The sequence below is a fragment of the Herpailurus yagouaroundi genome, unplaced genomic scaffold (genome assembly GCF_014898765.1).
Source record: "Herpailurus yagouaroundi ecotype Mexico unplaced genomic scaffold, PumYag 206, whole genome shotgun sequence".
In the NCBI taxonomy this organism is placed as follows: Eukaryota; Metazoa; Chordata; class Mammalia; order Carnivora; family Felidae; genus Herpailurus; species Herpailurus yagouaroundi.
Window position 1 is genome coordinate 4,456,595 of NW_024412437.1, and position 15,489 is coordinate 4,472,083.

Genomic DNA, 15,489 nt, shown 5'->3' on the forward strand with positions numbered 1-15,489 from the left:
GGGGGGGGGGGGGGGGCGGGGCCGGGGCGGGGGGGGGGGGGGGGGGGCGGAGGCGGCCGGCGCGGGGCCGGGCACCGCCCTCGTTCGCTCCTTCCCGGGCAGAGGACCCGGCCCGGCGGGCGGGCGGGCGGGAAGGGGGCGCGCCCACCTTGGGCGGCGGTCCTGCCTGCCCGGGGTGCCCTCGACCCGCCAGGGGAGAGGATGCCCGGGGGCGCCCCGCTTTCCCCCTTGCCGTTCGAGTGCAGGTCCCCTGCACCCCCGTCTCGCCGCTGGCCTCGCCCCCGAGAGGGAAGTGCCTCGAGGTGCGGGGTGACCGCTCCCGTCTTCCACCGGACGAGGCCAGAAGACCCGAGGGCCAGCCCCAGACCTACACTCCCCCATCCCCCGCCCGACGCTGCCTGCCCAACCTCGCCGCCCGGGGTGGGTGACCCGAGTCACATGGGGTCGGGGCTGCTCCCAATTCCCAGCTTCCTTGGCTGCCTCCTAAGCAAGGGAGTTCTGGAACCGTCTCAGTAAGGAAACTTTTGCCTGAGACTTGTCAAGGGCGAAGGGTGACAGTTGGTGGGCCCTTTGGGGCAAAGATACGAAACTTCAGGGAGTCCTGTGTACTGTGCTGGCATCAGGAAAGAGTAAACCCATGCAGTTAGTCTGAAAAAATTAGCATCAGTGGTTTTTCGCCCCATTGTCACGGCGGGGCAGGATGTTTTGCCTGTAATCAGTATGCAACATGTCCCACTCTCCTTTTTGCTTAATAAGTGGGGGCAGGAGAGGGGGGGGTTCCACCTCTTGCTGTACTATTTAAATAAAACTGTGCGTTGGTATGAAGAATCTTTGCCCTAAAAAGTGATGCAAAGCCTGTGCAGGTTGAGTCAGTGAATCACTGTCGTCTTGGATCATAGACTCTGCTTCTGTTTGACAGCATGTTTAAAACTGAACTTTGCTCTTAAGTGAATTTTATTTCTGCACTTCCGGAGAATTGGAGAAGGTGATTCTTATTTCAGCGACAATTCTATTCCTTATTCTTAGTATCGAATATTTTCTACTTTTTATGAAAGGCATTTTGGCAGATTTGAGATACAGGGCCTGGTGGTTCAGGTGCATCAGGAAACTCCCATCTGGGTAGCAGTTGTCCCGGAGTTTGCTACAGATTTCAGCAGATTTTCAAGCAGTGTTTTTTCAAGTGGGATTTTTGTTGTTGTTGTTCAGGAAGTTCTTAAGCAACTCCTTCTCAGTCACTCTTTTTTTTCTTTTTTCTTTTTTTTTTTTCTTTTTCTTTCTCCCAGGATTGAGGAGAGGAAAACTTCTCCCCGGGAGTGGGGACCAAGGGTCAGTGAGGGGAGAGGAGTCAGCTCTGAGCCCTGGTACCCCTGCAGCTAAGCTGTGTAAAACAGTTGTGTTTGTCCCATCTTAATGTTTAGCACAAAGCTAATTGAGGGCTCTTTCAAGGCTGCAGACTCCGCCTTGCCAGTCCTTAATTGAAGGTACCTTTGTATCCTGATGCAGCCGAACTTCTGGAATTATGTCAATAAACAGAGTCAACATAGTAACTGATTACGAGCCAGGTAAACACCTGGTCCTTGTTGTGCACCGGCTCCTGATGTGACCCTACTCTAACATTGGCAATGAGATGAAGTAAGTCACAAGACATCTCCTTTTTTTGAGTTGGCGTGATTAAGAAGGTGGACGGCAAAAACGGGTTTTCAGTTATCCGGACAAGTGACCCGAGTAGTCCCGTGGCTGTTAAGATAGATGGACCAAAGGTCACAGTGCAGTGATCGGAGATAACTCGGTTTGAATTAACCTGTGCGAGTTGAACGCTCTGTTTTGGTACGCTTTTCACAGCTGCTCTTCTTCCCCGTTTGGGAAATCGAAGGCCTTCCCGTGACTTACCCTGATTTGAGGCTTGGTTTGGGAGTCTTTGAGTTTTGAATGTGCTCTTAGAAGACTGGGTGTCGGGTTAAAGCAGGATGCCTGGGGAACGAACGGAACTCTGAGTGATAATGTTTGATTCTCGACATTTCATAAATGTCTTGTTGAGGGGCTCAGAAAATCTTAGCCGCAGTTGCTTCCAGAGCCTGCAGCATAATTTCTTTTTCCTTCACCAGCTCTGGTTCTCTTGTGACTCCCCTCTATTAAAACTGTGTAAAAAGTGATCTTATAAATTAGAACATGTTAAAATCCTTCAGAAGGAGCAATTGTGTGAATAGTGTTTGCTTTTCCAGGCTCTAATTTTATGACTGTGAACAACCGGCTTTTTAAGCTCTGCAGAGTTGCGGGTGTTTTGATGTTGGTCTCGGTTTTTGGAGGAGGTAGGCCTGCAGTAGTTACGAAGTTTCAGAAAGTAATACCGGGATAGAACCGGTGAGAGTATCCAGTGGCTCCTGGCTCATCTTTTCCTTTCTTTTTAAACAAAGGTATGCGGGTGCTGGTGGACGCGCGTGAGAAGCTTCATATCCCGTGGGGAGACGACTCAAACCAAGTCAACGGGGACAAGATGATGGCATTTGACACACGGTCCTCCATGGCGGCCCAGGGAATGGTGGAAAGTCGAGTGTTTTTACAGTATCTCCCGGTCATACGAGCATTGTGGGCAGACAGCGGCATACAGAACGCCTATGACCGGCGTCGAGAATTTCAACTGGTAAGAGATTTGTTCTTTTAACGTTGTAGTCGATTTATTTTAGTGACATTTATCGGGAGCTGATTGTAATACACCTGTTTTCGCTGACTCCCACGACAAAAATGTATCCGTCTAGAATTTTAGCCTCAGAAAAGTTGGGTTGCTATATGGATGAGCTTCTGACTAAGCAACATAAAAATAAGCTGAACTCCATAGAGTTGGTGACGCAGAGGTGTTTAATTGGTCATTTCTTTTCTTTTCGCAAATAAGATGATAGTGATTTTCATGGGTATTTTCTCCTCATTGTAGTCTCCTTTTGAAAATAATATCCTCTCAATTGCCACAATGAAATTCCTCCTCCTAAAAAATTGATCTTTTACTCTTGGACTGAGAGCTCAGTAACTGAACTGAGTTGTTCAAATGTGTCATTTAGACTTGAAGGTACTCATTTTATGATATAGGTTAATTAAACATATAAAGAGACTAAAGTTCTTGATAACATTTAAGTCATTGTGTTTTTTACATATCTGCTTTCTCTGTGTTTTTTAAAGGTTTCTAAGCACATTTTACAGAATGTTTCTGTTTTTAAGTTTATTTTGAGAGAGAGAGAGCACAAGTGGGGGAGGGGTGGGGTGGGGGGGGAGCGGGAGAGAGAGAATCCCAAGCAGGTTCTGCCCTGTCAGCGTAGAGCCCGATGCGGGATTTGAATTCACGAACCGTGAGATCATGACCCGAGCCGAAATCAAGAGTCGGATGCTTAACTGGCTGAGCCACCCAGGCGCCCCCAAAATGTTTCTTTTTAAAAAGCAAAATAATCTTAGAATATCATAAAACTTTGTAATTGTTACCCAGCACTGAAGGTAGGGTGGAAAAGAAAGGATCTGATTGGGGTTAAAGGTACACAAATAATAATTGAAATCAAGTGTTTTGCAGTTTAACTGTGAAATGCTTTGATTGTATTCTGAGTTTTATTTGCCAAAGACCGGAGAGATCCCAGGAATAACAATCTAGACTGTATGCAGTTTGGAGGCAGTACAGATTTGAAGTGTTTTACCATAATATAATTAAAAGAAAAAAAAAGTGACAGTTAAAAGTAAAACTGCTTAGAAAGTGGTTCGATGATGTCATCGGCCTTAAAGTGATCCACGGTTATGGGTGTGGCTACAAGAAGATGTACAGCTAGGAGTCTTTGCCATTTCAGTTCATACTCAGAAGCCAGGCTTGGTTATTAAAAGTTCTAGAGATGTGTTCATGCTAGTTTTTTATACAACTGATACTGAATCTTTATTTTCTTTGAATTATGGTTCTCATGGGCTCCGTACAGCCTGAGCACTTGATCACGTACGTCTCACGTAGTTCTCGTCAAGAGTGTGTGTGTCTTGTCCAGTATTTGTCCGTTAGCGGGAGGCAAAGCCTGTCTCAGACTCTTGTTAAAATGGAGGAGTTGGCAACATTACATTTTGAAAATCGGGCATTTCACTCGACAAGTGACCTCCATCCAGTTCTCAGACTTGTGGCGGAATTTTGCCCTCTGGTTAGTATTTGTTCTTTGATAGCTGATGGTTCCTCCATGCGCCCTTTTCCCGTCCCTTGTCCCCGTCTCTCCCGGTTTAAGTGCTGCTTGCTCTCCTTCTTAATTCATTTTGTTGACAAGTCACACTTTCTCTCCAAGGTTTCTCAGGATGTTATTCATCCTTCCTGGTCAGGGAAGAAACATCCATCTTAAAAGCATATGGTTCATATTGGTTGGATGAATAAACAAACAGCTGTACTCTAAGTTTTCTGTAGGAAAGTTCCGTAAGTCCATTTAATTGCAGTTGGGCTCCACTGACGCTTGAATCTGGACATTTACATCTTGACAGTTTGGTGTCAAGACTGCCATGTCGTCCTAGTTGAGAAAGCATTCCTAAGTGTCCATCATTCGGAATAAATCCCTAAAACTGCTCAGGACCCCACATGGTCGTGACTTGACCCAGCTGATGCTTTGTAGCAAAGAAGGCATCCAGCACAAGGAGAGACAAGTTCCAGAGATACTTCTTTTCCTCCTAAAAAGTAGGGACAGAAGAAAAGAGGACCAGGGAGAGATGTAAATTTTTTTTAATGTTTCTTTATTTTTGAGAGAGAGAGAGAGAGAGAGAGAGAGACAGAGTGCAAGTCGGGGAGGGGCAGAGAGAGAAGGAGACCCAGAATCGGAAGCAGGCTCCAGGCTCTGAGCCGTCAGCACGGAGCCCGACGTGGGGCTCGAACTCACAAACCACGAGATCGTGACCTGAGCCAAAGTTGGACGCGTAAACCGACTGAGCCACCCCGGTGCCCCGGGAGAGATGTAATTTTAAACTCCCGGAGGACCGGAAGTTTTTTCCTGGGTGTACTTGGCGTTGTTGATGGTGCCTGGCGCGTATAGAAGGTGCCCCGTGACTCCCCTGAATTCATGACTCTTGGACTTTTGGAGGCTGTGTGGTACTTGGGGTAGCGTTGGACACTGAGAGGGCAGCTGGCTTACTGAAGATTTTCCTGACAGTTCTCTTCAATTCCTTTTCTCTACACACAGAAACCCCTGAGTCCTGTCTTTTCCACCCCCTGAAAAATCTCTGGCGTCCATTTCCTCCTTTACACTGATTTCTTGGCACCTCTTGCTTGGACTCCTAAGTAATCTTGTTCAAACATAGCATGGGTTGGTTCAGAAACCTATGCTCATTCTCCGTTACGTCCAGAACAGAGTTCAGCCTCTTTATTTGAGTCAAGACTAGCTAGCCTACCTGTGATTCCAACCATATATTCATTAGACTACTTCGCACATCCTGTAACCTCTCGATTTCCACATACCCTGATTTTCTGCTGCTTTGGCTGTCTGTACAAGGTCTGTCGGGTTTTTCATTATTGTATCTATTCATTAGGTCTTACCCTTGTCCTAGAAGAACGGTAATCACATTTTAATGTGACTAAATGTGGTCCCTGGACCCCTTGCATCAGTGCTTGTTTAATACAAAACAAAACAAAAAGAGCCCTAGACTCCCATCACAGGAGGATCTGATTCAGGAATCTGGAATGGGACCCAGTGATGTGTATTTATTTGTAGCAGACAGTCCTCCGTGATTTGGATGAATTTGCTCCTTGGCCACCCTGAGGAACAGTGCCTCAGGGTCAGGACTTTGTCCAGCCCTCCCTACTGGAACGCGGCTCCCTGCCCTGTCTTCTCTCCTCCGTGTGCTTGCTTCTAGCCCCCCTGGGTCGCCTGTACTCCACTCGTTGCCACTTGTATTTGGTCCTCCCACTGAAGTAGAGGCTCTCTTGGCACGTCTTGTCTTTTTCTCACTCACTAGCATAAGCCTGACTCTCATTAACTCATTTTCTAGACATTCTGAAGTATAAGGTTCTTGTAGAAAAAAGAAACATCTCACATGAAGTTTCTTCTGGGAAATAGGAATCATTTCTGTACGTAGTTGGTTAATTTTCCAGGAGATGGGAAGTCCTTGTATTACAAAACCATAATTTTTCTTTTTACGTTTAACAATGTATATTCTTGAATCTCGGATGGAAAAAGTAAACCATCGGGAAAAGGGTAGAGTTAGCAGATGAATAAAAGTAGCCTTTTTTGTTTGCTTCAACTAATGATTGGTGATTAAATTTGTTGATGCAAATTGAAATGCAGAAAACAAATGGGAACGGTTTTTAAACCTCTTTATGGCTCTTTTTTTTTCTTCCTTCAGATGAACAACTGCTTTATAACCAGTCTTTGGAGCAAGGGATGGGGTAGTGGTATCACAGCCTGGGGTTTTAGCCAGCCATTCATTTGTTAGGAATAACTTCGGGTGCAAACATGAATGTTTTCTTTCCCAAGCTCCCAAAGGCAAACATTTCCTTTTCTGGTTAGTTTCATTATGGGTAAGCCAAATAGTTTACTGTGGAAGAAGAAAAATCTAAGATTTACATTGCTGTGCTGGCTTAAGGTACCTTCCTAATTCTTAGAAACGAGCTCACGGGGTAACACATCGTTAAGAAGTGGTCTCCTTTAGTACTGGATCGAATATTCGTGATGCTGTGCCTTGCAGTATGTTCACTGGGGCCTGCCACTGTACAGATGAGATGCCCTCTGGAACACCTTGTGTGACTGTAGTCGGGGAATTTGGTAACTTCGAGGACTAGAGATGGGAGACAGGGCTTGGCCGGGAGCCGATAGAACTGGGGATACGGAGCAAACCTGACAAAATGGCCAGGAATCGTTGCCAGTTAATTGTTTTGAATATTTAATACACAGTGACTTATTCAGAAATAGAAACACCGTTAATGGAACTGGTCATATAGGGCAGGAAAGTGTGAGTGGGAGGGACATTCTAGAGCTTCCTACTTTCTGTAAACACTTTAACTTGTCAGCATTAATACAACTTCCTGTAATGACCAGTCTTTCTTTGCAATCCCTGAAACCAAAGCTGGGTTTTTTTTTGTTGTTGTTGGTTTTGTTTTGTTTTCTTTTCTTTTTTTAATCACGGTACCTTCAGTTAGACTTAGTCTTTCTTACCCAAGTAGTACAGGTTGTGCTCGATGACGGTGACGCTTCTCCGAGCTGATGAGGTGGTTTATCCGCGGAAGACAGAACTCCTGTCAGTCTGTGTAACGGAGTAACTGTTTAGCCTCAGGCATTGATCTGTGCCGAGCAGCCGAGTGCTAAGTAAAGGAGGAACTTCAGTTTGGGCTACAATACTTATTTCTTTATTTGTATGGCAAAATGGATTTGAAACACTATAGAGTGAGAGGCACTGGTTTATTCTTTAGCAGTAATTTGGGTTGGCTTTAAAAGGTGAATCAATTACCATCATCTGTTGAAAATACCGTGTGTCTGTTAGAGAAGCAATTGGTCTGTTTCCTTTATGAATAAAATCAAATCAGGACTTTGACTTCCAAGTTGCAAAAAACCTATTGTCTACTGATTCTAGGATCACGGTAAAATATCTCCGCATACATAACAAAGGGATTATATGTAACATTAAAAACCGTAGAGATTTTAAAATTTAGATTTCTATAGATAGAATTTCCTTTTTGGTGAATTTGATCGGATGAAATCTGATCCACATCTTAGAAACCCAGAGTTACAGGACTGTACGTTAAAAACAAAAAGAAGGGGCACCTGGGTGGCTCAGTCGAGCAAGTGTCCGTCTCTTGATATTGGCTCCGGTTGGGAGCTCGCAGTTGTGAGATCGAGCCCCGCCTCGGGCTCTCGCACAGAGCCTCTTTGCGATTCTCTCTCTCCCTGTCTGGCTTTCTGCCCCTCCCCCACTTGCGTGTGCATGTGCTCTCTCTGAAAAAGAGTAAATAAACATTTAAAAATAAGTAAAAAATAAAAAAGAGGGTGCTTTGGCATGTGCTTATAACGTTAATACAATTTTGTGAGATAGTGTGTGTGCATGTGCATTTACATGGATACGTATCTCTTGATATATTATGTCAGTGTGTTCATGTTTATATCTATAGCTTAACTAGCTATGGGATGTTTAGGCTCTGGGTGCTGAAGGGATATTGTAAAATACTGTGCTGCTTTCTCTATTATTTTTATTGCTAAATAAAGCTAGTGGTATAGTAATATATGTTGCTCTGAAAATGTTCATTAAACAACCACGGGATGAAGCGAGGAAATCGTTTTGTTTTGAAAACGAGGCTTGAGTTTCAGAATTCCGTACTACAGTACATTTAACCCGGGAGAAAGGTTTGTGAGCTCAAGTTGAAGAAAACCGTAATTGCCAAAGGCTTCCTGGATGGAATATTCCCTCTTCGTCTTTCGCAGATAGGCAGAGGCCCCACCAAGCTGGGGTACCTAGTCCTGTTAGCCCCAAACAGGTGCCAGTTTCTTTCTCCAGAAAATTAATTCAAGGGCTGGTAATTATATCACTTTTTAATACCTCATGTTTTATAAAAATTGCTTTGTAGCTTTTAAAGCCCTTTCAGCTACATTGTCATAAAATCCTTTAAAAAACTGAGAGGAATAGAATGCATGCTGTTGTCTCCATTTCACAGATTAGAAAACTTAGATGCCGAGAGGTTTCTTGATACTTTGGTTCACAGAGCTGGTAAAAGATGGTACAATAGACCCTGGAGCCCTGATCTGCTGACTGCTGGTCCACAGCACTGGGCACTGAACCATTGTGAAGCACTCAAGCATGATGTCCGTGGAGCATTCTTTCCTTCCATTCCCAGCCTCTCTGGCCAACACGCATACACACAGATAATTAACACTCCCCTAGAAAGTTCTCTTTTGAGTATGTGTAAGGTTTTATTAATACATTGGGTGCCTGAGTGGCTCAGTTGGTTGAGCATCCGATTTCGACTAGGTCGTGATCTCGTGGTTTGTGGGTTTGAGCCCCTCATGGGGCTTGCTGCTGTCAGCGTGGAGCCTGCTTCAGATCCCCTGCCCCCCTCTCTCTCTGCCCCTCCCTGGCTCGTGCTCTCTCTGAAAAATAAATAAACATAAAAGAATACATAGCGTTGCACTGGTAGTCACAGTTCCTGCCTTCTGAACTTTCGTAATATCCCTGTGTCATTCCTTTCTTACTTTATTAACTTAGGTCGTAGTTATAATGTAATAATCTTAGATGACATTTAATGGTAGAGTTACTAACTTAGAGGTTACAGGTTCATCCTCACCGCCGCTCATCATGATAAAGGCTGTTTGGATCTTCACATCCTTGAAAACTACGTATACTAGTGAGCCTCAGCTGATGTTCCGTCAGTGAACGTGGCTTTTAACGTGTACCCTGAAACATGAGAGCCTAGTGGCAACCAGCGTGAAAGGCAGCTATGTATTTTTCTAAGAAATTGTCATTTGGGAATGGGCCCGTGTCCAGCACATGGTTGCCCAGATTTGCACTTGGTGTGGAGAAGGGGCTGTCGGGACACCTGTGCTGTTATTTCATGAGCTCCTTTGCAGTGTTTCTTTTTTTTTTTTTTTTTTTTTTTTAACGTTTATTTATTTTTGAGACAGAGAGAGAGCATGAACGGGGAGGGTCAGAGAGAGGGAGAGACAGAATCTGAAACAAGCTCCAGGCTCCGAGCTGTCAGCACAGAGCCTGACTCGGGGCTCGAACTCACGGACCGTGAGATCGTGACCTGAGCCGAAGTCGGCCGCTTAACCGGCTGAGCCACCCAGGCGCCCCAGCTTTGCAGTGCTTCTTAGGTAGCTGTCACAGTTTTTATACTGCTTATGAGCATTCCAGATCGTGGTTTGTGTTGGTTTTTGTTCCAGTTAGAAACTGCCTATTTTTTTAATTGAATATATCTGGAAATTGGCAATTAATTTCATTTCCTTGCTTGAAAGTACTGTGTGTGTGTGTGTGTGTGTGTGTGTGTGAGAGAGAGAGCTGTAGGATAGAGTTTACTTTTGTCATTGTGAAAAAATTTTTTTTTTTGCAAGATGCCTTTTTTCAAGAGAATTTGTTAACATCCACATTAGCAGAGCTTTATTAGAATGGGTTGATAGGTATCAATGAAATAGTAATATTGTTTTGAGAACAAGACTTCAGTGGCCTTGGCTAAAGTTACCAATCTGTTACAGCGGTAGTTGTTTATGTTAATCTTTCCAACTTAATCGCTTTCTTCTTTTTTGCAAAATGAATAAAAAAGATTTTTAAAATCTGTGCTGTCGATGAACTTTTTCATCCCCAACTATTATAAAACAGATGCAGAAAACTTGAGTGGAATTACTCTTCGTTGACTTTTTTTGGCATTAGGTCTAAGTCATAAGACCTGTGCAGTTGGTATTGCTCCATGTATCTTCCGAGCAAATTCGAAAATAACCATATTCCAACTCACTGATTTATTTATTTCACATGTTACAAGACATTTTTACAAATGGTTTTAGTGTGATGACCTTAAAATTCGCTGCGGTTACCTGCTCTCCTGTTGGGTAACATGGAACTAGATGGTGTGAGTTTGAACAAGTCCCCCAGCCTTTTCTGTTTCTGAAATCTCCCTATCTGAGGGCCTGCTGTTACCAGTTGTTACAGAAATTACATGAGATGATCCATGTAAAGTAAAGCCTCTGGTGCAGTGCCCGGCTCATATTAGCCATATTATTAACATTAGCTCCTGGTGTTCCTCATACGCCACATGCACATAAAGTAGCTTTTTGCATAAGTAGCTTTTACATAAGTAGCTTTTTAAAAAAACAAATGCCTGTAAGCATTGATTTGATTCACTCTGTTGGTTACCAGTATAAAAACCCTGAGTTCTAAAATACTTGGGCTGTGACTTCTGTTCTCACTAGACCGGATGTCGTCTCTACTGAAGGGAACCGAGCTGGCATCGCGCTGTTGGGTCTTGTTGCCTTCTCCTGTCACTTTGCTTGGTTTTCAAGCCGATGTGTAGGCGGAACGCATCAAATCCTAGCTTCCTGCTGGCGGCGTGGAGGTGACCTCTGGCATAGGTGCAGGTGCCCCAGCCACTCCCACTGAATGTGCGTGTTTCTTTTTCCTTCCCTCCTTTTCTGTGTCTCTGCGGACCCTCTGCCCACACACCTGCACGCCCCCCCTTCCCCCCTTGTTTCCTGGGCCTGTAGTGGGTAGAGGCTCTGCGAGGATGCCTGTTGAAGAGGGTATTTGGGCTTCTTTTCCAAGGATTAAAAAAAAAAAGTTCCTTACAAAATACAACGATTTTTTAAAGATTTCATGTCCCTTTTTGTGAGATTTTATAACTTCTGATCATTTCGTATAAAAACCATCTAAAAACAGTAGTCTAACAGAACTCTGTTTTCTTGGGGAGCAAAATAAACAAATTTCAGATTTGCTCCCCTAAGGAAAGAAACCATGTTACTGATTTTGTCGTTTAAAAACACTGTTAGTCAACAAACAAAACCCTTTAGCTAAGATACAACAGTGTCTTTGGGTTCTTTGAGCCAGAGAATAGGAACCCGTTAGCCTGCGAAGAGAACTTTTCTCCTCTGGGCTTACAGGAGCTGGACTAATGAATAATTGGTGTGCGGACGTAAGAGACTTTCACTTTCCTTTTCAATATCCTGGTTACTCTTTTCTTATTCACTGGATAATCTATTTAAAAGTTATTTTTTGGGGCGCCTGGGTGGCGCAGTCGGTTGGGTGTCCGACTTCAGCCAGGTCACGATCTCGCGGTCCGTGAGTTCGAGCCCCGCGTCGGGCTCTGGGCTGATGGCTCAGAGCCTGGAGCCTGTTTCTGATTCTGTGTCTCCCTCTCTCTCTGCCCCTCCCCTGTTCATGCTCTGTCTTTCTCTGTCCCAAAAATAAATAAACGTTGAAAAAAAAAAATTAAAAAAAAAATAAAAAAAATAAAAGTTATTTTTCTGTTAAATAAGACAGACTGACTAGTCGGACTTGTATAGAGTTGTATGGGCCTCCTGATAGGAAGTGTGGTTGTATCCGTTTATTGATATAAAGTAAAAGGAAAACTCATGGAAGCTACTAGCAGTGAGCAAACCGCACTAGGTTTTCAGAGTCGCTGAAGAGTCACTCATGAGTTACGGCCTGGTCAGCTGTGTGCCACGAGAGGCCTAACAAATGAGAAGATTATGCTTTAAATTGTCATTCAGATACAAGATGGTCTCTAAATTCCTATTTTTGGGGGCGCCTTGGTGGCTCAGTCAGGCATCTAACTTCGGCTCGGGTCATGATCTCACAGTTCGTTGAGTTCGAGCCCCACATCGGGCTCTGTGCTGACAGCTCGGAGCCCAGAGCCTGCTTCAGGTTCTGTTTCTCCCTCTCTGCCCCTTCCTGTCTCATGCTCTGCCTCTCTCTCTCAAAAATAAATAAAAATTAAAAAAAAAAATTCCTATTTATTGATTTTTTTAAAAACCTAAGTAAGTGAATGCTGTATAGTCACAAAACTGCAAACATTGTTTATTCTAGTTGAAATATTTAAAGAAGAGTAATGTGATTTAGCCAGTTAAGATATTGCAGTACTAATGATTGGCTAATTTTTTTTAAGTTTATTCATTTACTTAGATTGGGGGAGGGAGACAGGGCAGAGGGAGAGAGAGATTCCCAAGCAGGCTCCATGCTGTCAGTACAGAGCCCAATGTGGGGCTCAATCCCACAAGTGTGAGGTTATGACTGAGCCGGAATCAAGTGTGGGACACTTAATGGACTGAGCTTAATGCACCCAAGCACCCCATGATTTGCTATTTTTAACTGTTGCTAATTCCTACATGTGCAGTAAAGTGTCCTTGTTCCTTAGCTACAGCTTCAAACGTTATAGGGACTTTATACCATATAGATGTTACGCATTTCAGTTCTAGACTAGGGCAAGGAGAATTACATGCACTTGCTTCATTTTTCCCTTGACTTTTTGAATTAGGAGCAAATGTAAACCTCTCTAAGGTTAGTGTTACAATTTAGTAAGAAACCAAGGTTTTCATCTGCGAAACAGCAGTTTGTACATTGGGCCGTAATGTAAGATGGCTTTGTTTTGAAAAAGAAGGCTCTTTGTTTTGTTTGTTTAACTTTCATTCTGTAGAAACACAGTCTTTTCAAGGGAGTGTGTATGCTCATCTTCTGTTTTTATGTGTAATTGTATTTTGTACTATATGCAAGTATTAAGGTTTAGAGCACTGCTTTGTGTGTCCATTTTGAGTGTCCATAATCTGAATTCTCTTCTCAAATAGGGAACGTGGAGAGCAAACCAAGAATATAACGTGGATGAGAAGGCCTTGAGCAGCAGATTTTTCAGGAGATCCGTTCTTTAACAAGTCTGATAATGTTAACTGGCAGCTCTCAGCAGCCATTCAGTAGCATTTAATTGAACACCTATTAACGACCAGGCCCTTTTTTTGCAGGCCGGACGGTTGCTAGTGAACCAAATGAAAGCGATCTCCGTTCCCACTTGCCTTGCTTAGGTGCAGGAGCCTACGCTGATAGGCAGACAAATTGGTAATCACATGCGGTGGATACTCTGAAGGACAAGAAAAGGAAGCAGTGAGGGAACAAGAGGATGGTCTGAGGGGGGACCTGTAGGTTAGGACCCCACGGACGCGAAAGGGTCAGCCGGGGGAGAAGAAGGAAGGTTCGGCAGGCAGAGGAAGACCGTGTGTGCAGGACGTGTGTGGGGAAAAGCTTGCCGGAGTGTGGAAATCGGAGGCAAATGGGAAGAGCAGTCGTCAGTCCGTAAATATTTATTGAGATCCCCTGGATGCAGAGCGGTGCCCGAGTTAGGAGACGAGTGCAGAACGAGCTGCTGGTCGCAAGCGGTGGCCGTAAAAATGGAGAGAAGACCGTGGACTTGGGGTACGCTTTGTAGGGCAAATCACGGGGATCTGATAAATTGGATATGAGATGGCGGGGGGGCAGGGAGGCGCGTATGTTAAGGGTGACTCGGGCTTCTGATTTTAACAACCAGGTGAATGGTGGTGCTTCTTGCTGAAATGAAAAGATTGTGTGAGAAAGAGATTTGACAGAGAAGATTAAGACTTTAGTTTGGGCGTACTGGGTTGAGCTCTCTGTGAGACGTGGGTGGAATCAAAGTAACAGTTTGATACATGAGTCTGGAATCCAGAACAGAGCTTTGGGCCGTAGGTAGAAATTTAGGAGTTCCTTGTATTCAGGTGACATTTAAAGTCTCTAGAATGTGTACCCAAGGGAAGGCAGGGAGTAAAAGAGAATTGGGCTCAGGACAGCATCTTTAGGAACCTGCAGACCATCTGAGAATATGCAGAGAGGGGGATGCTGGCAGAAATGGCTGGGAAGGTGGAAATTCAGGAACGTGTCATGCCACGGAAGCCAGAAAAGTGTGTCAGCGAAGAAAGTGGACAGAAGTGCCACCTGCCACTGAGGCCTAGCAAGGTGAAGACCAGTGTGTTCGTTGATTTTGGCAACAGGAGGGTTATTGCTGTGGCAGGTGACCCGGGGAGGGGGCAGCCAGGCTGGAGGGGCCCGACGAAGGAAGAGAGGTGAGGAAGTAGAGAAGGTTCCCTTGAAATTAGCCCACTGTTCTCATTTCCCTTTTGCTCTACTTTCAACCATCTGGCTTAGCAGGCTGGGTTTTTGTCAAGCCTTTTCAAAGTTCAAGAGGACATTATGTTTTTATCAACCGATTTCTTTGAATGTCACTGTCTCAGAAGCAGAGTTAATTCCACTTAATAATGTTAACGTTAGGCCAGAGAAACACAGAAGAGTTTTTCACTCTACTTGATAGTTTTCCTTACGCGACCGTATCCTGTTTAGTGCGGGCAATAACTTGGCCATTGAATAACATTCATTCCTTTGTTCCGTCAGCAGACATGTATCGAATACCTGTGCACACCATGTTCTGGGCTACGCAGGCCCCGGGGACTCAAGGTCACTATGTCTGGTTGCCTTAATGGAGGCTTTGAATCTAGTGGGAGCCGGTTAAGTCCCCCACCAGTGGTTGCCCGTGATGTGATAAATGCTATAGTGTCCTGCCTCTGCTGATCTTTTTTCTGCCGAGAATATGCAGAATCACTAAGTGTTTGCTAACCTAGAAAAGACCTAAGAGGGTACGTGGGTCCAGTTCACTTCATTTTGTACATAAATCATAGGGTACGTGGGTCCATAGAAGGTAAAGTCACAGCTTGTTTTGATTAGAGCCATGATTCAAACTTGGGCCGTAGAACCCCGTGGCTCGTGCTGTACCCACTGCGCACTTTCCTGCATCCCTTAATAACACGATTAACTGAGCCGAGATTTGGAAGCGAACTGCTCTGCCAGTATACATTCTGAACTATTTCCCACATTTGTCAGTATTTGGAAACACTCGCAGGTCGCGCTGCTTTGCTGTCTGACCTGATGAATTGGCAGAGGGTGAAGGGATGGATGGTAGTTCGTGCTCTTGTGGGCGGGCGGGGGGTGGGGGGCTTCTCTGTGGGCAAGAGAGTTTAGGATGATGGCCTGAACACTAAA

General features: G+C 44.5%; 1 protein-coding gene across 1 annotated transcript in view; it reads left to right on the top strand.

The window, feature by feature from the left end:
- The window catches only part of GNA13 (G protein subunit alpha 13), a 44,820-nt gene that overhangs the window by 569 nt on the left and 28,762 nt on the right, over nt 1-15,489 (top strand). Inside the window, exon 2 of the mRNA XM_040452198.1 lies at nt 2,415-2,641. Coding sequence (XP_040308132.1) covers nt 2,415-2,641 — 227 coding nt within the window. The remainder of the gene's footprint in view (nt 1-2,414; nt 2,642-15,489) is intronic.